This window comes from Solea solea, chromosome 14, assembly GCF_958295425.1.
Source record: "Solea solea chromosome 14, fSolSol10.1, whole genome shotgun sequence".
In the NCBI taxonomy this organism is placed as follows: Eukaryota; Metazoa; Chordata; class Actinopteri; order Pleuronectiformes; family Soleidae; genus Solea; species Solea solea.
In genome coordinates, this window is record NC_081147.1 from 12,798,092 (window position 1) to 12,818,354 (window position 20,263).

A 20,263-nucleotide genomic window follows, 5' to 3' on the forward strand; every position below is an offset into this window, starting at 1 on the left:
ACATGTTGGTGATTGTTTCCTAACGTCTCACACGTTAGGAAAGCGGATTTGTCAGAGCTTTCAAACAGTTTATCTTTTTTTTCCCCACACATAATATATAGACAATATAAGTCTTGACAGTGTTTGTGTGCCTCATGTTACTATGATATTGTGATTATTCCTTAGAGAACTTTCATGCCATTGTTAAATATGTGTTTATACTGCTTCAGAGTGGGCCTGTTAAGTGTTGTTTTGTAGTTACAGGACGTTTCAAATAAAAATTGTCAAATAGTCCCATGTACTGGGCCAGAACACTCTGGGTTTAGGTGTGTTTTGGAAGTGAAATCATCAATATGACTTTTTATAATCAACCAATATTTTGCTCTTACTTCTGCTCCTTATTACAGCAGTCGGCTTTGAATCCCTCAAGTGTATGTGATCTGAGAAACATTCATTTAACTTGTACACACAAAGGTTAGTAGCACATTAAAACTTAAAAAAAAAAAATAGAAATAAGCTGTGTAAAATACATTCATTTTGTGCATAATTCAGGTTTTTAGTAGTGCACTTGTATAAGATATTGATCATAACTGGTCTCAGTGAGCACCTCACTGATTTCACACCTCTACAAATGTATTTAGAGGTAGTATATTCAATATCTGCCAATAAACCCTTGTGAATGTTACACACTGGACCTTAAAGCCAAACATTTTCTCCTCCGAGTGATGATGTTGAGTATTTAGTGGCATGTCTTTGATGAAGTAAAAAAAATCCAGTCCTTGAATTAACAATATATAATTTATTTACATCAATTTCAGGTTGAATTACTTTACATACCTTTCTGAAATGTCATAGATAGATATATATATATATATATGTACATAAGGCCAAGTAAATACTTGAAAGCACTTAGAAACGAATTTCCAAAATTCTACCCACAAAACCATATCATTGTCCAGAAAAGTACAGAAAATCTCCCTCAGCAGAAGTTTTTCCATTGCCACAAAAATATTGACAACAATGTACACTGACAATAAAGAACACAAAGGTTAGAAAACGAACCCAAAGTAAACGATAAAAGGATTATACAATTGCATAAGCGCTGTGGCGTGTCATAAATACAGCATTTTTGACTTGCAGAAAGGCAAGGGACATTGAATCAAGGAACTAAATAGAAAAACAAGCCGAGTGTATTACACAAAAACATCAGGCCCAGACTTTATCATGAAGGGAACTGTATTCAACACACACACACACACACACACACACACACAGTAACCGTGGGTCTGTTGGACCACCTCAGTCTGAAGATGGATGCTGGACGTCCTGGGGGCTGGTGAATTGCATGACTGAAATGTGCTTAGACAACACATCCAAGACAACTACAGGAGTGATACAATTTCACACACAGTCAGTCTGTACAACTGCCATGGCTCATCTAAACGTGCTGTGTCAACACTGGCATGTCAGCGAGTGTCCATGAACAGATTTCCTCTTCCTCCAGTTAGCCTGTACTTACACACACACACACACACACACACACACACAGTCCTGGTGTACAGGGGTTCTGTAAGTACTAGTGTCTGTTTCCACCTCACCTTTAAATGCTCAAGAATTCAAGAAACGATAGTACTGACCAATGCAATGTAAGGACGGACAAAATATGTATAGAAACTCCTCTAAAACAGGCTCTACACCCTTAACACTGCAAAAAAGTCTTCACTGCTAGATCGCCAAAGAACAGTATATAGGCAAACACGTCACGGTTTAGACTTGACAAATGCTGCGTGTCTTTTTTTTTTTTTTTTTCCTTTTTTGGATTTATATTAAAATATATTTTACATTTCTTTACAAAGTGATAAAATAAACTCGACACATCTGCCTCAAGACGAAAGAAGCGAGGAAATGAGATAAAGTAAGGAGACTCATTCTACACGAGCGCCGCAAGTAAAGCGATATCTGAACGGATACGACATGAGGGTGAAATGAAGCCTAAAACGAAGCTCATAAAACTTTGGTTACCAATTCTGCTGATATACATTATGTAAAGTGACAGCACGTGGCTGGTATAGAAAAAGTATTTACATAGTACATGTGACGTGATCAGTTTCAACATGAAAAGATCCATTTAAGGTGGTATCACAATTTTATCTGAAAGGGGCTTGATTCAAGGGGTTTCTTATCCTGAATAAAAAAAGGAACATTTAATTCCATGGTACTGTTACATGAAATAAGACAAGAGATTTGTAAAAAGTGTTGTAGGTCAAAGAGGAGGCGTGTTTAGTGTGATAGGAGAGAGGTGTAGCCGGGGAATAAAAAAAACAACGAGACATCTAAAACTTGAAAAGGGAAATGAGACACATATTTCTCCTCACCTCCACCTCCACCTCCCACGACAAGGAAACACACACATGTACATTCCAAATATCTGACAATCATAAAAGAGGCTCCGGTCACTTTCAAAGGTGAAGCCACAGGATCTGGTGGGATGGGCCGGTGCCAGCAGTTTTGACTCTTTTCAACTTTTCCACACACAACTTCACATGCAACCCTGAGGCAGACGGAGAATCTATGGCTAATTTGGGATCGCTGATGCCTTCTCAACCCAGCACACTTCACCTATTCTGTATTTATGTTGCCCCGACCTGACAGAGCCATTAATAAAAGATAAAACAAGTCAAATAGCTGTGCACATTAATGCAAAAGTATCCGGATATGAAATAAGAAAATGTGTAGTTGCGGTTTAAGACTCTAGTAAATCAAAAATGTTGTGAGCAGAAACGTGATGATATGAAAAGGCCTAGCTCTTTATGAGGGACGGCGTTTCTTTGATGTAGAAATGCTATTTGCCACACAGCGAACGCAGCATTGCCACAAACATTGCTTGATGAATTATAAAAACAAAGCTGCATAATTGGCCTTTCCACATGAGTAATCTGGTAACGATCTTGAAGAATTTGCTGGCAGGTTTTTCCGTGGGAAAGTGCTCTGCATTATTCATGGGGGATAATAAACCTGTTGGCCACATTTTTTGTCTGACATCTACAGAATTAATGTAATCAAGGGGGGAAAAATGGCGTTTTTGAAAGGGCTCTTTAGGACAATCAGTCTTCACATATGTATAGAAGCAGCTGGAAAAGCCTTTCTGCCCCCTTTGTGTGAGCTGTGGAATTTGAACCGAAGAACGAACGACCACGTAAGACCTGAAATAAAATGGATGGATCAAAATCGCAGGCTTTGAATAGAAATGGCTTTAGAAATATGACTTTCGTGGAGGCATTACTCACTCCTCCCTTTAAAAAAAGTTCAAACCCAAACCCCACATATATTGATTTAGAAGCAGGAAGCCTGTGAAGCGTCTCACTAAATCAAGATGTCAAGATGTGATGTTCACAGTAGTGATACCGGCTGGACTCACAAAAAAACAACAACAACAAAAAAACAACACACATGTGCACAAACAAGATGACACAGGCTTTTTTTTGTGGTGGTGGGGGGGGGGGGGGGCCTCTGACATACAATCTGTTTTAAACCTGCAAGTCCAGAATGTGCTACAAGCTGCCCGTGTGAGTTTTTAAGAATCATCCGACACATAGATGTCCATCAATACAGTCAGTGGGTTTTGGGAGTGGACGTGAGGGGATGTGTACGGACCCTGATGACCTTGTTGAAAATGTGAATCAGTGTGAGATAATGTCATAAACCAACCTGTCAGTTGCATATGTTGCTCGCTCTCTCGACCCTGAAATGACTGGCACCTTCTGTCACACATCCCTTTTCTTTTCCTCTCGTATTTAATACATCAGCTCAGAGATGATTTGTTGAGTTTGCAATATTGGACATTAAAAATAGCCGCATGTTTGCATATTGCTCCTTGTTCGCTTATTTGTGAAAAAGGCCTAAAGTCAATTTAAAGTGATCTTTAACCAGGATGTGGACTAATTTAATCGTTAATGGAAAATAAAGGGTTTTCATTTATTGAGACTGTTCATAAAATACCTCAGCTCTACCTTTCCCCACATTTGGTCAGTCATTTAAAGATTTTCAGAGGGACATAGGGACTTACAATCCATCGCAAAGCATTTACTATCTTCTAAAGTGAAGAGGAGGGACACTGGGACAGCTCTGCTGTTCAATTCCTGCTGTGGTATTTTTTTTTTGTGTTGTTAGTTGTGTTCTTTTCTTTTCCCTATACCAGTCTCTCTCCAGTTTCTGAGTTAGCACTCGCCATCAGAGACCAAGAATATCATGGCTTCCTGTTTGCCAATGTCAGCCATGACTGAGGCCAGCTGGTTGATGTTGCCGCTGTGGAAATGTTGTGCCTCCCACAGGTCCAGGATCATAGAGGTTGGGCTTGCTTTGGATGCAAAGAAACTCATGTGTCTGCAGAGGGGAAAACAAAAATAACAGTGAGGCTACATATTCATTAAATCATGCCATGTGCACACGGAAAATCAAAACAGACAGTCTCACACCGACAGAGTCTGAGGAAAAACATTCTGAGCCAGTATTTTATTTTGCTGCCGTCTCTTGTAAGTCTCTCAATGTCGAGTTTTATGGTGTTATAATGCCACATCCTGATATGCTGCGTTAAAGCTCCAAGTATAAAAGTGATTTAAAGCACGAGAACAGAGTCTCGCTCTTCAAACAGGCATCAAATACAGAATCTCTGGCAATGTTCATTTGAAGCTCAACACCGCGAGCCTCATTCCTCTTCATCTGGTGCTGAAACTGGCCCTTAATCCCATACAGTAAATCGTATATGGACTTTCTTAGTGAAGTCGGAAGTGACCTTTTCCAGTTTAGGAGCGGAACCTTTTGAGATCAAACCCAATCAATGACAACAAAGCACTGGCCCCAACCAGCTGTATATTTGATGTTGAGTGGGACTTTATCTCCATGGTAACCAAAGACACTTGTTTGATTTAATAGCTTTTTTCTGTTCTTCAAATGTCTGGGCTCAGAGCATACATGATATATATATTTATATATATATATATATATATATAAAAAAGACAACAGTGTAAACTCTTAACACAAAGTGGGATTGTGTTGCTTGAGTGTTTTTGCCGAGTGGGATGGGACTGAGACAGGAAAGCTAAAACACCAGCAAGTCATTTTCACCTTGACAAAGGTCACACAGAGTCCATTACTTGCTCGCATCTTCTGTTTGCTTAGCCAAGCGTTCTGTGATGGGTATAAACATGAGGCTGCTTTGCCAGTACACGCGCAGGGAACACAATGCCACTCTGCTATTTAGAGTGGGTTGGATTTTATAGTGTGCACATCCTTCCCTTTGTGACGGCAGAGCGCGACAGAGAGAAGTGTCGGTCCGAAAAACATTCTCTGCGAATCAAGCTCTGTGTCATTAATCAGATAAAAAGAGAGCGAGCTTAGCATCTCAATCCGTCAGCCCTGTTTATTCACCTCGTCGTGTAAAACATGAGTTATCTTGTATGGCTCTGTCTTGGAAGAGAAAGATCAAATGAAAAGCTTTCTTGGCATTTTTAAAATTTTATTGATTGTCTCGTTCCACTTGGTCTGAACACCTCGGCCGCACAGAAGCAAACGCAGTAATACAGCACGACAAAAGGAGCCGCAGCCTTTATATATATATATATATATAAAACCACCCAAACAAAACATGTTGTTAAGGAGAGATCAGACAACAGAGCAGTTGTTCCTTCCGCAGGCCTAAATGAGAATTGATTACGCTGAGCAAAACACTGCTAATTAAACCCTTAGTGCATCAATTCAATTTGTGATTAATTTGGGCAAATAAACTTGATTGGACAAATGAAGTGCACCCATTTGATTCCATTACAATGCACAAAATGTAATTCTTTGGATAAGGGATCATTGCCTGACTCCAGTCTGTTACAGGTGCCCTGATGATAAAGCACAGCTAATGTAAAAACAAAGTGGTCTGAGGTCGGCACAGATCCAAGACCGTTTCAGCTTTCGTTGCCACTAACGGGCAGCTCGCTCACTGCCTTTCCAATTACAGCTGTTCAGCAGAAAGCAGCAGGTACACGTTTAGCTGCTGGCTGTAAGCTGCTTACCTGTTCCTGAGGAAAAATAGGAAGAGGGAGTGATGTCATGTTTTCTTATGGAAATGCTGGCTGCAACCATCCACTTCATCACATTAATCCTGTAACCTTAGCTGTGTCAAAGGATTAGTGTGCCAAAACAGGAACTTGTTTACCTGAACGCTCCTTGGTGATGTGCTTAATGTTGAATGTATAAAAAAAAAAAAGTGTTACCGTCTCCATTAGTCTGACCCTTGACAACCAGTGTGACTGTGTGTTATTTTTAACCAGCTATTGCAAATATAATGCCGTTTATGAACATATTCTCAGAGGGGGGAGTGGATAAGTGAAGCTCCGGTGCATCCGAGTAAGCCGCTTGTTCCCGAGTGCTCCAACAGTCTGTGATCAGATAAGGCAATTGATATTTACCTCTCAAGTTTAAGTCTTTGTGCGAGCATTCTCCAGTCAGCTCCGTTGGGACAGGGGGCATCCAGGCTGCTGCAGATCTTCTGCCTGATGAGGTACGGGATCTGAAAGGCGCTGGGCCCTGCCAGAGCTGTGGCGTTACTGTCCATCAGCAGGAACTCTGAGTCCACAGCTCGGGTGTCCTGTTCGCACCCACAGACATAAAAGCACAGCTTTCAGAAAACGGACATATTTTCCGCACACAGCATTAAAAAAAAGGTTTGTTTACGAGGATATGAAAATGCTGCATCACCAATTGCAATTTCTCGGGCAAGTATTGATGCTAAACCTTACCTTGGCAATGTTAAAGTCAAGGCTAAAGCTCTGGCCCTCCCCCTCCACCTGCCACACACACAGCTGGCAGGTGAGCTCGCAGGTGCTGAGACTGAGCCGCTCCAGAGTGAACGTGCAGTGCAGGTACCGCTGGGAACCGTTCCAGATGTGATAGAACGGGATCTCCTGCAGAAGGAACACGCAGCACACACGCACGTCAACCACAGCGACACAGTCAGAACTGCGTGTCTCAAACGCAGCTTAACAGCACCGTCTGCCCAGAATACATAAGAGATCATTAATTACACTGACATCAGCCGTCGTCGTTAGGTAAGGCTGGTGAAAGGTATCAGAGGCAGCGGACTGAAAATACTTAAGTCGGTTCAAAACAAATAATGAGCAGGTATTGACGGAGTTTGTGTAAGGAAAGTAAACAGCTGCCATACCATCTGCAAAAAAGACATTTAGGAGACTACACCATGTTTATCTCTGACATGCTGGAAATTTTCTATTTATTCATTTTCAGTTGATTCAGCCGGCTCTTTGCAGGAAAAGCAACATATAATGCAGATGGTGGACAAAATACATTTAAAAAAAACTCAACCAAAATCCCACCTCTACTATATTGTGTGTATGCATAATAGGTCGGAGTAAAACCATTAGTACAGCACTCGCTTCTGTCTGACAAATGACGACTGCATCTGTCTCTCTGTTGCTCTATATTCATGTCTTGTTTGCGTATCCCGGGAGGAGCGGAGAGGTAAGTGAAAGAAACAACAGAGCACACTAACTTGTCACTTCACCCTTGGTTTAACACCTGACAAGAACCCAGGTTGAGAGTGAAAGTGGGGGCTGCAGTTCAACCCGCCAGCCAAACGAGGGCACTGTTATCCAGGCAGACATGCAACTCAGGGCCGGGTGAAACTCACCAAAGTCTTCACGCGGCCCCAGGGAGACTAAAGGCCTTTTCTGACCGCACTGCTGAGAGGGGAATAACACTTCCAAATGAACAGGCAGAGTAATAAGCCTCTGTTCTGTGTGCATTGTTGCTGCCACTGCTTGCTTGGCACAGCCCCGTATGCGCTCTTTGGGGACCGAGTGTTCAGCGCTTACATAGTTACAGCCAGAACATTTTCTAGTCCTCTTGAAAAGCCTTTGTGAGTGCGTCAACTGGCTGCAGTGCAGTTGACCACGCAGCTGTGTGCGTGCGTGTGTGCGTGTGTGCGTGCAGTAGAGGTGGACATATTCCAAGATTCGGGTTGGAAAATTCCAGATATTTACATACTGCTTTATATTTCATGTGCTCCCTTTGAGAGAGCAGGCAGCTCAGATAATCAATCAGCTTGCAGCTCTGCACACAGCTCCAATATGTTCATATATATATATATATATATATATATACACCTTGTGTGCAGGCAACACATGTTCACTTGATACACAATGGTGCACACACACTCTAAAAGGTTCCCGGGACTCCAACAAATGACTTTAAGATGCACACAGTGCCAGAAACCTGAAAAGTTATTGGACTGAGGAGTCCTGCAGTAACAGACTGGAAAATAGTCCTTTGTGTGATCAACTGAAACCGAACCAAAACACACCTAATTAAAGCTCTGAACCGACCAAAAATAAAACAACTTCCCAGAGAGACATCTCAGCCTTTGTGGCGTCTCATTTTGTGTACTTCTACACTCACACCTGCTACTTTAAGTGCGCAAGTATGTTCACGCTGACAAGTGTGGCAACATGCAGTGCACTCAGCTAAGTATCCAGATGGTCCACACACAGAAAATGAACAATGGACCCTTATCATCTGCGACGGTCACCATCTTGCATATGCAACGCAGAAAGGGAAAGATCACCAACGTATTCTCAAATTTATGAAAATGGCGTCAATGGCAATATGTGCGTGTATAGAAAAGTCAGTGGTGCTGGTGAAAGTAGAAAAACTAGATTTTGAACCAAAAAAGAAATCCCACGCCCTCTCTTTCTCAAACAGTGTGCCTACAGTTGGTGATGCATTCATATTCTAGTCTTTGAATTTAAACAAAGAGTATTGTTGCCAGGAAGTGACTGTGATGTCATCTATCTTTTTTGGGGACTGATGCAGTTTAGCCAGCATCCTCTTGGTTTTTGCAAGCGGAAGAGACCATATTTGGATAAGAGGGTGGATCTGGGGATGAATGTTATTAAAAGCAGGTCACAAGTCATGCATTAGAACACCCTGCTCTATCATCTATTTGTCTTCAGATGGGACCATAACTTACTAATTGGACATTATTCTGCGATGAAGCAGAGCTAAAAGTAACAATTAAGAGCATAAACTCGTCAGGAAAATGTTTACTGACAATATAAATCAAGAGAGAAGGGTTCATTTTCTTTTTACAACCAGTGGCGACACTGGAGACAGTCTTTGTAATATATTTTATATTAAATTTATGAGCAGATGTTGCACTGGTGGGACTGGGTCCAGTTTTTCTTGTACAGTGTGAATGTCCCCTGACAAAGATTTTCTATTCTGTTGTGACATACGAGATGAGTGCATGAGCGCAGTGTGTGTGAGTACTTGAGAATACAGGCAGGTAAGCTGTCCAATTATTTCCTGGATTAACTTTTTATAGCCTCGAACATTTTTTTTTCTTTTTGTTGTTGGAGCTTTTCATTTCTTCATTGCTATCAGGAAAATAAAGTTGATTTATATATCTATACAGGACATATAACAAATAGTACCCTACCTTGTCTTTAAATCAAGCAGAGCAGATTATTTTTTTTTGGGTGACAGTTGTGGTCGAGAGTATACGACTGACACTGTGTGCGACATGTGCACAGATACAGCATATGGACCCTTGTGCACGATAAAAAAAAAAAAATATTGATTTCCCAGTATTATTGCTCTAGCCAGCATATACTCAATTTTTGTTGATGGCCAATTTAAAATAACTAGTAATAGCATACACAAAGAAACACATTAAAAAGCCCTATAACACAACTGATACACAAATTTGACAGATTCAGCCAGGCACTTGTATTACATCTCTGTGCTCCTGCTCTGATCTGGAGTGACTCCCTGCCCCCACAGTCCCCCACGGCCACCCAGCACACCTGGTACCCAGCTAGCAGCTTGCTCCTCCAGTGCGCCTGGGGCATGTCATGGATGGACAAGCGCAGGTTGTGGTAAGTGTCTTTGAAAAGCAGGACGTGTGGCTCGTCAATCAGCCGACCCCCGAGCTGCTGTTCCATCTGCATCACCTCCTGATGAAAGAGAGAGAGAGAGAGAGAGAGGGAGAGAGAGAGAGGAGAGAGGAGAGAGGAGAGGTGTCAGAGGAAACACATCACAATCACAGGGGTAAGTGAAAATGTGCAAAACAATCCATAACTGTGTAGGTTCTCATTTGCAATATGTGTTGTGCATCAATCACACACAGATCTGTCAAGTTTGAAACAAGAATTAATCTCAAATTTCATTGAAAACTAAATGCAACTACAGGCATGCACACACATGTCGGTCTATAATTGTGAGGACATCTCAACTAAAACCCCCTAACCCCAACTCTTATCTTACCTCTCACCTGGACCTAATTCTTGTCTGAAAATTCCACTGTGTAACATTTAGGATGTGGCAGAAATTGAATCAATGTTTTCATTCATTCATCTTCTCCCACTTCATCCTCCACATGAGACAGGTCACCAGTCCATCACAGGGCCACATAGAGACAAACAACCATCCACTCTCACACTAGAATGTCCCGTTTGCCTGATCCCCAAATCTGCATGTTTTGGAATGTGGGAAGAAACTGGAGAACCCGGAAAAAAATTAAAAAAAAACCCCACACACACACACGGGGAAAACATGCAAACTTCATGCAGACCTCAAGGACCGACCAAAATTTCCTCACGATAATATTTTGAAACCAAAATTTGTTCCCGCATCAGTAGAAAGACAAAGACTTGCTCCCACACTGACAGACACGCAGCGTGAGCATGAGACAGGGCTCCAGTAAAACCTTATTGTCCCTGCATGCAGTCACGGCGGGACGGACCAACTTGTCCTGAGTGCAATTTAATGTCACCACAAGGTTGATCCCTTGGCTCTGTGTGTGCAGCTTCAAGCAGCCGCATTAGCATGCAAACAATCCAGCCACTCCGACCTATCGGCTACCTGGGCTGTGATGAAGTCAGTGAATGAGCCATTAGTCAACTGCTCATTGTTCTCACATGGCGAATTTCCCTAATTTCATTTTTGTTCTTGTGCCAGTAGGGATTTGTAAATGCATGCTTAATATTTCGGTCTCTGTGGGATTTGCTCAGTGGACCATTTGTAGCCATCCAAATGACCATCTGGAAAGGAACGATAACATCCGCCACATTTCCCTCTGATCTATCACTCCGTTGCTGCGCTCGATGCTTTGTGCTGGACGAGTCCTTAAATCCAGTGCTTTGGATGGTGTGCCACCTCACACTGTAATCAGAGGACTATATTACAGACTGTGAAAAGACCTCAGAAATAGGATATGTTGCTTTAATCTGGCCGAAGAGGAAAACAAGATGGCTGCACAGAGAAAACGTTTCAAAACGGAGACATAGCTAAAAAGCAGAGATGTGTGTGTAGATAGTGGCCATATGTTGGACGCTGCATGCCAACATGGTTGCCTTTGGTGTGATTTCAGCAAAGACATCTAATTAAGGTAGAGACTCACAGCAATTTTAAACTGTGCAACACTGATTCAATTTTCTGCCCTCTTTCCCAGGAATGGGTTAGACTGTTTCCGATCATAATGGAGGTGGAAGCTGTTAATTATCCATTTGGAATCTCTACCTGCTGTTGTTATTGGATATACTCTCTTCTTCATTGAGCGAGCACTGAATTTCCACGTTTGTGCAGCGTGTGGCTAATTTTCACGTTCGCTTAATGCTCATCTTCTTGTTAATATAGTACTGTGCTCTCCGTGATTATACATCCCTCCGTCTCTGTATCCAAAGTGTTTTTTTTCCCACAATTTCACAAGACACTGTGTAGTACAACAACCTGACTGTAAATGCCTGCCAGGAATAATCCCCCTTCTGTAGTGCCACACTGGAGACTTGTGATACAGCCCGGCCCACTTACTCAGCAAGAGAAGGTCAGACAATGGCTCTAAATTAAAGCATTGAGGTCTGCTAAGTTAATAACAGGGGGCAGCACATTCTCCACAGAATTAAAAGCCCTCTGCTATTATGCCTCTAATGCAGACAAAAGGCATATTAGGAGGGCTTCCAGAGAGGTCCATTTAACACAGTTCTTAGCACAATTATTTGTTGGGTGCTATTAGCATTGCAAATTGAGGGTGTTGGACTTTGATCAGGTCTTTGACCTGTAGCAGCAGATCTATAGGCTCAGCTACCAAGAGAAAGAGAGCAGAATGCCAATTATCTTATTATCAAGAGCGAGCTACTAGAATGAATACTAACTTGCCTGTCTAGCAGTTTGTCAGGTTCAGAGCTGACACTGCAGGATTACAGTCAAACAGGGTCTAGGACATGGCATCCCGGCTATTTGACAGGGACACTGAGCTCACTGAGGGAAAATATAACAACAAGGGATGAAACACTTGCTCCTTTCCAGCTTTCACATGTCCTCGCTTCCAAATGACACATGTCTTGCTTCTGTTTTGTTTGTGTGTGTGCCTGAGTGCCTGTAAGTGTGCGTACTGGAGTGTGTTTTTTTGCAGGATTTCAGCATATGTTCTGGTCTGAGAGAATAATGGCCCTCTTTACGCCCCATTATCCTGTTAACAAATGACAGCGTGTGCAAGCTAATTGATGAGAAGCTAAATTTGACCATATTATTTTCTCTTCCCAGCGAAAACGGTGCAAGATTTTGAATTAGTTTATCAAATCACAAATTAATCATCAACTCTGGGCTCGCGTCTCCATTCGGCAGAGACGAGGCGAGCGGTTTCTCTTAGACACCGTGACCTCGACATCTGCGGAAGCATTAAGATGCATGAGATGGGCGAGAAGTTCAAGTACGGCGAGAGAAAAACCCCTTTTGTTCTGACGGAATTTGAGATGGCCTGTGGTGTGTGTAAAGACTGTGAATTTAGAGTCAGACAGAGCCAAGACCACCCCCTGGCATTCAATGAGGCTGGCTAAAGAGAGTAAGATAGAGCAGGGGAGGAGAGAAAAGAGCAGGAGACAGGGGCTGCTTAACATTTGTGTCTCCAGGTCACTGGAGTGGCCAGCTTTAGCAGGAGAGATAACAGGATTACTGCAATCATGGCCACAGTTTTCTATGACTACAGCCCCCTCCCCTCTTCTCACACGACTCCCCTCAACCCTACCCTCTTCTCACCCATGCCCTCATCCTCTCGGCTCACATCACAGCTGAGACTGTGATGGACTGGGGACGGGCTCCACCGGGAAACAACACACACTTGTACAGCTAATCTCTTCGGGCTGGTGCTGACAGAAATAGGTTAGTGGCTGCAACAAAAACAGCCAAATCATATCGAAGAAAATCAAAGCCCTAGTAGAGGCCCATAAGTACTGAATATGTATGCACTGCTTTAAAGCTTCAGATTAAGACGATCTACTTTCCTTGAAGGAAGGTCAAGCTCTTACATGTGCTTGTCCATTGTTCTGTCATAAACTAGTTAATTTAGGCTCTGGCAGGGATTATAATATAGAGTTTGATCATCTAATTAGTCAAGCTATATGTCAACCAAAATGGAGTGATACACACTCTTTAATATTCTCATAAACTCTTAGCAACGCCGCATCCTCATGTGTTTAAAAATGTGCATTCATGGTGATGATCCATTTTCAGAGCAGCTCTTTTCAGGCAAATGCATTTGTTTATAGAGAGAAGCCCGGCTATGTGGGCTCCATAAATCTGTGTATTTGTCAGCAGGATGTGACAGGCTTTTCCTCTCTGACTGAGAGTCTATCAGTCTGAGCTCCAGTGGCCGTGCCCGCTACAGTCAACTCTGATTAATAACTACAAATAGAAGGGACTTGTCTGCTCAGTTATAAATGGGTACCGTGTTTGCTGGGAAAAAAGATGCACATTCTGGCTGATAAATCGCAGAGCAGGGTAGGAGAAAACAGCACACGGGAACACAGAAATATAATATGGAAACAATTTTTCAGCCGGGTACAGTGATAAAGCTCAATGTCACGTTTAACTTAATGCCAGCAATTACTGGACTGTGCTCTTCTGCCTCTTTTATTAGTGCCTGCTGCTGCAAGGCATACTAGTGAGAACCTAGAGTTGCTCACTAGTATGCATTGCAGCGCAAGCATCTCGCGCGTTTATTCCGTTTCTTATTCCTCTTCCTCCCAAACGTTTGCCTCGTAACTCTTCCTACAGTTTTGAGAAACGCCCCACACATGTTATATCAAAACGTATGGTTTGAATTGTGTGCTATGACTTTTATAAGCATTTCAAGTAACCATGGCGACATAAATCGCAAAAAAAAACTCTGAATAATTTCCATGTACACATGAATGGGAAACGGTTGAAAGAAGGAGAAAAACCAAGCCCACTTTGGAGCATCACAGTGTCGTCGAACATTAACATAGAAATGTGGTTGGAACTTTAAACGGGTGTGTGTGTGCATGGGCGTCGCCAGAGTGACACTGGCGAGATCCAGAAAAATAATCACAAAAATCTCTAAACAAACTCTTTTTACAATTTTTACATCAAAACGTTGCTTTGGTTGTCGTCTAACCTTGTGTGTTGTTTTCATTTTCATGTAACTTGCAGTTTTTCTTAAAATAACCTAAAAGCACAGAGAGTTCTGGTCAAAACTCTCATTCACTCCCATGTCAAAAATCGGCTTTGGAGTTTTGGAAAAACCAAGAAAACCAATTTTGGACCACATACTATACTATGACTTTTTTGACAGATTTTGGACGACATACTTACCTATGACTTTTTTGTCTCATTTTGGACGACATACTATACTTTGACCTTTTGCTCATTTTGGACGACATACTATACTATGACTTTTTTGACAGATTTTGGACGACATACTATACTATGACATTTTTGGACGACATACTATACTATGACTTTTTTGTCTCATTTTGGACGACATACTTATACTATGACTTTTTTGACCGATTTTAGACGATATGGGGCTGAGGTGTCTCAGGTGAGAATTTAGCTCACTTGGTAGAGCTGCAGCCCTATGTTGAGGTTATAATCATCATTGCCGGTGACCCAGGCTCGAATCCCACAGTAGACGGTCCTTGACTTTATTTGACTCATTTTGGACGACATACTATGACTTATTTGTCTCATTTTGGACGACATACTATACTTTGACATTTTTGTCAAATCTTGGAAGACATACTATACTATGACTTTTTTGTCTCATTTTGGACGACATACTATACTATGACTTTTTGTGTCATTTTGGACGACATACTATACTATGACTTTTTTTGACTCATTTTGGACGACATACTATACTATGACATTTTTGTCAAATTTTGGAGGACATACTAAACTATGACATTTTTGTCAAATCTTGGACGACATACTAAACTATGACATTTTTGTCAAATCTTGGACAACATACTAAACTATGACATTTTTGTCAAATCTTGGACGACATACTAAACTATGACTTTTTTGACAGATTTTGGACGACATACTATACTATGACTTTTTTGACAGATTTTGGACCACAAACTATACTATGACTTTTTTGTCTCATTTTGGACCACATACTATACTATGACTTTTTTGTCTCATTTTGGACCACATACTATACTATGACTTTTTTGTCTCATTTTGGACCACATACTATACTATGACTTTTTTGTCTCATTTTGGACCACATACTATACTATGACTTTTTTGACTCATTTTGGACGACATACTATACTATGACTGTTTTGACAGATTTTGGACCACATACTATACTATGACTTTTTTGTCTCATTTTGGACCACATACTATACTATGACTTTTTTGTCTCATTTTGGACCACATACTATACTATGACTTTTTTGACTCATTTTGGACCACATACTATACTATGACTTTTTGTCTCATTTTGGACCACATACTATACTATGACTTTTTGTCTCATTTTGGACCACATACTATACTATGACTTTTTTGACTCATTTTGGACCACATACTATACTATGACGTTTTTGTCAAATTTTGGACGACATACTATACTATGACTTTTTTGACTCATTTTGGACGACATACTATACTATGACTTTTTTGACTCATTTTGGACGACATACTATACTATGACGTTTTTGTCTCATTTTAGACATACCATACTATGACATTTTTGTCAAATTTTGGACGACATACTAAACTATGAAATTTTTGTCAAATTTTGGACGACATACTAAACTATGAAATTTTTGTCAAATTTTGGACGACATACTATACTATGACTTTTTTGACTCATTTTGGACGACATACTATACTATGACTTTTTTGTCTCATTTTGGACCACATACTATACTATGACTTTTTTGTCTCATTTTGGACCACATACTATACTATGACTTTTTTGACTCATTTTGGACCACATACTATACTATGAATTTTTTGTCTCATTTTGGACCACATACTATACTATGACTTTTTTGTCTCATTTTGGACCACATACTATACTATGACTTTTTTGACTCATTTTGGACCACATACTATACTATGAATTTTTTGTCTCATTTTGGACCACATACGAAACTATGACTTTTTGTCTCATTTTGGACCACATACTATACTATGACTTTTTTGACTCATTTTGGACCACATACTATACTATGACTTTTTTGTCTCATTTTGGACCACATACTATACTATGACTTTTTTGACTCATTTTGGACGACATACTATACTATGACTTTTTTGACAGATTTTGGACCACATACTATACTATGACTTCTTTGACTCATTTTGGACGACATACTATACTATGACGTTTTTGTCTCATTTTGGACGACATACGATACTATGACATTTTTGTCAAATTTTGGACGACATACTATACTATGACTTTTTTGACTCATTTTGGACAACATACAATACTATGACTTTTTTGTCTAATTTTGGACGACATACTATACTATGACTTTTTTGACAGATTTTGGACGACATACTTACCTCTGACTTTTTTGTCTCATTTTGGACGACATACTATACTTTGACTTTTTGCTCATTTTGGACGACATACTATACTATGACTTTTTTGACAGATTTTGGACGACATACTATACTATGACATTTTTGGACGACATACTATACTATGACTTTTTTGTCTCATTTTGGACCACATACTATACTATGACTTCTTTGACTCATTTTGGACCACATACTATACTATGACGTTTTTGTCTCATTTTGGACGACATACTATAGTATGACATTTTTTTCAAATTTTGGACGACATACTATACTATGACTTTTTTGACTCATTTTGGACGACATACTATACTATGACTTTTTTGTCTCATTTTGGACCACATACTATACTATGACTTTTTTGTCTCATTTTGGACCACATACTATACTATGACTTTTTTTGGACGACATACTATACTATGACTTTTTTTGGACGACATACTATACTATGACTGTTTTGACAGATTTTGGACCACATACTATACTATGACTTTTTTGACCGATTTTAGACGATATGGGGCTGAGCTGTCTCAGGTGAGAATTTAGCTCACTTGGTAGAGCTGCAGCCCTATGTTGAGGTTATAATCATCATTGCAGGTGACCCAGGTTCGAATCCCACATTAGACGGTCCTTGACTTTATTTGACTCATTTTGGACGACATACTATGACTTATTTGTCTCATTTTGGACGACATACTATACTTTGACATTTTTGTCAAATCTTGGACGACATACTATACTATGAATTTTTTTGTCTCATTTTGGACGACATACTATACTACGACTTTTTGTGTCATTTTGGACGACATACTATACTATGACTTTTTTGACTCATTTTGGACGACATACTATACTATGACATTTTTGTCAAATTTTGGAGGACATACTAAACTATGACATTTTTGTCAAATCTTGGACCACATACGAAACTATGACTTTTTGTCTCATTTTGGACCACATACTATACTATGACTTTTTTGACTCATTTTGGACCACATACTATACTATGACTTTTTTGACTCATTTTGGACGACATACTATACTATGACGTTTTTGTCTCATTTTAGACATACTATACTATGACATTTTTGTCAAATTTTGGACGACATACTAAACTATGAAATTTTTGTCAAATTTTGGACGACATACTATACTATGACTTTTTTGACTCATTTTAGACGACATACTATACTATGACTTTTTTGTCTAATTTTGGACGACATACTATACTATGACTTTTTTGACAGATTTTGGACCACATACTATACTATGACTTTTTTATACTATCACTTGGTAGAGCTGCAGCCCTATGTTGAGGTTATAATCATCATTGCAGGTGACCCAGGTTCGAATCCCACATTAGACGGTCCTTGACTTTATTTGACTCATTTTGGACGACATACTATGACTTATTTGTCTCATTTTGGACGACATACTATACTTTGACATTTTTGTCAAATCTTGGACGACATACTATACTATGAATTTTTTTGTCTCATTTTGGACGACATACTATACTACGACTTTTTGTGTCATTTTGGACGACATACTATACTATGACTTTTTTGACTCATTTTGGACGACATACTATACTATGACATTTTTGTCAAATTTTGGAGGACATACTAAACTATGACATTTTTGTCAAATCTTGGACGACATACTAAACTATGACATTTTTGTCAAATCTTGGACAACATACTAAACTATGACATTTTTGTCAAATCTTGGACGACATACTAAACTATGACTTTTTTGACAGATTTTGGACGACATACTATACTATGACTTTTTTGACAGATTTTGGACCACATACTATACTATGACTGTTTTGACAGATTTTGGACCACATACTATACTATGACTTTTTTGTCTCATTTTGGACCACATACTATACTATGACTTTTTTGTCTCATTTTGGACCACATACTATACTATGACTTTTTTGACTCATTTTGGACCACATACTATACTATGAATTTTTTGTCTCATTTTGGACCACATACGAAACTATGACTTTTTGTCTCATTTTGGACCACATACTATACTATGACTTTTTTGACTCATTTTGGACCACATACTATACTATGACTTTTTTGACTCATTTTGGACGACATACTATACTATGACGTTTTTGTCTCATTTTAGACATACTATACTATGACATTTTTGTCAAATTTTGGACGACATACTAAACTATGAAATTTTTGTCAAATTTTGGACGACATACTATACTATGACTTTTTTGACTCATTTTAGACGACATACTATACTATGACTTTTTTGTCTAATTTTGGACGACATACTATACTATGACTTTTTTGACAGATTTTGGACCACATACTATACTATGACTTTTTTGACAGATTTTGGACGATATACTTACCTATGACTTTTTTGTCTCATTTTGGACGACATACTATACTATGACTTTTTTGTGTCATTTTGGACGACATACTATACTATGACTTTTTTGACAGATTTTGGGCGACATACTATACTATGACATTTTTGGACGACATACTATACAATGACTTTTTTGTCTCATTTTGGACGACATACTTATACTATGACTTTCTTGACCGATTTTAGATGACATGGGGCTGAGCTGTCTCAGGTGAGAATTTAGCTCACTTGGTAGAGCTGCAGCCCTATGTTGAGGTTATAATCATCATTGCAGGTGACCCAGGTTCGAATCCCACATTAGACGGTCCTTGACTTTATTTGACTCATTTTGGACCACATACTATACTATGACTTTTTTGTCTCATTTTGGACCACATACTATACTATGACATTTTTGTCAAATCTTGGACCAGATACTATACTATGACTTTTTGACTCATTATGGCCGACATACTATACTATGACGTTTTGGTCTCATTTTGGACAACATACTATACTATGACATTTTTGTCAAATTTTGGACGACATACTATACTATGACTTTTTTGACTCATTTGGACGACATACTATACTATGACTTATTTGACTCATTTTGGACGACATACTATACTATGACTTATTTGACATATTTTGGACCAGTAATATACTATGACTTTTTTGTCTCATTTTGGACGACATACTAAACTATGACATTTTTGTCAAATCTTGGACGACATACTATACTATGACTTTTTTGTCTAATTTTGGACGACATACTATACTATGACTTTTTTGACAGATTTTGGACGACATACTATACTATGACTTTTTTGTCTCATTTTGGACGACATAATATACTATGAATTTTGACAGATTTTGGACCACATACTATACTATGACTTTTTTGACTCATTTTGGACCACATACTATACTATGACTTTTTTGACAGATTTTGGACGACATACTATCCTATGACTTTTTTGTCTCATTTTGG

At 39.5% G+C, this 20,263-nt stretch overlaps 1 protein-coding gene across 4 annotated transcripts in view; it reads right to left on the reverse strand.

The window, feature by feature from the left end:
* Nucleotides 1-3,475: 3,475 nt before the first annotated feature.
* Nucleotides 3,476-20,263, reverse strand: part of unc5a (unc-5 netrin receptor A) — a 135,959-nt gene continuing 119,171 nt past the window's right edge. For all 4 annotated transcript variants that reach the window (XM_058649816.1, XM_058649818.1, XM_058649817.1 and 1 more), the window contains 4 exons: nt 9,849-9,998; nt 6,768-6,932; nt 6,438-6,616; nt 3,476-4,362 (listed from right to left, as the gene is read on the reverse strand). In XM_058649816.1, the coding sequence (XP_058505799.1) occupies nt 4,197-4,362; nt 6,438-6,616; nt 6,768-6,932; nt 9,849-9,998 (660 nt within the window). In that variant the 3' untranslated portion in view covers nt 3,476-4,196. The remainder of the gene's footprint in view (nt 4,363-6,437; nt 6,617-6,767; nt 6,933-9,848; nt 9,999-20,263) is intronic.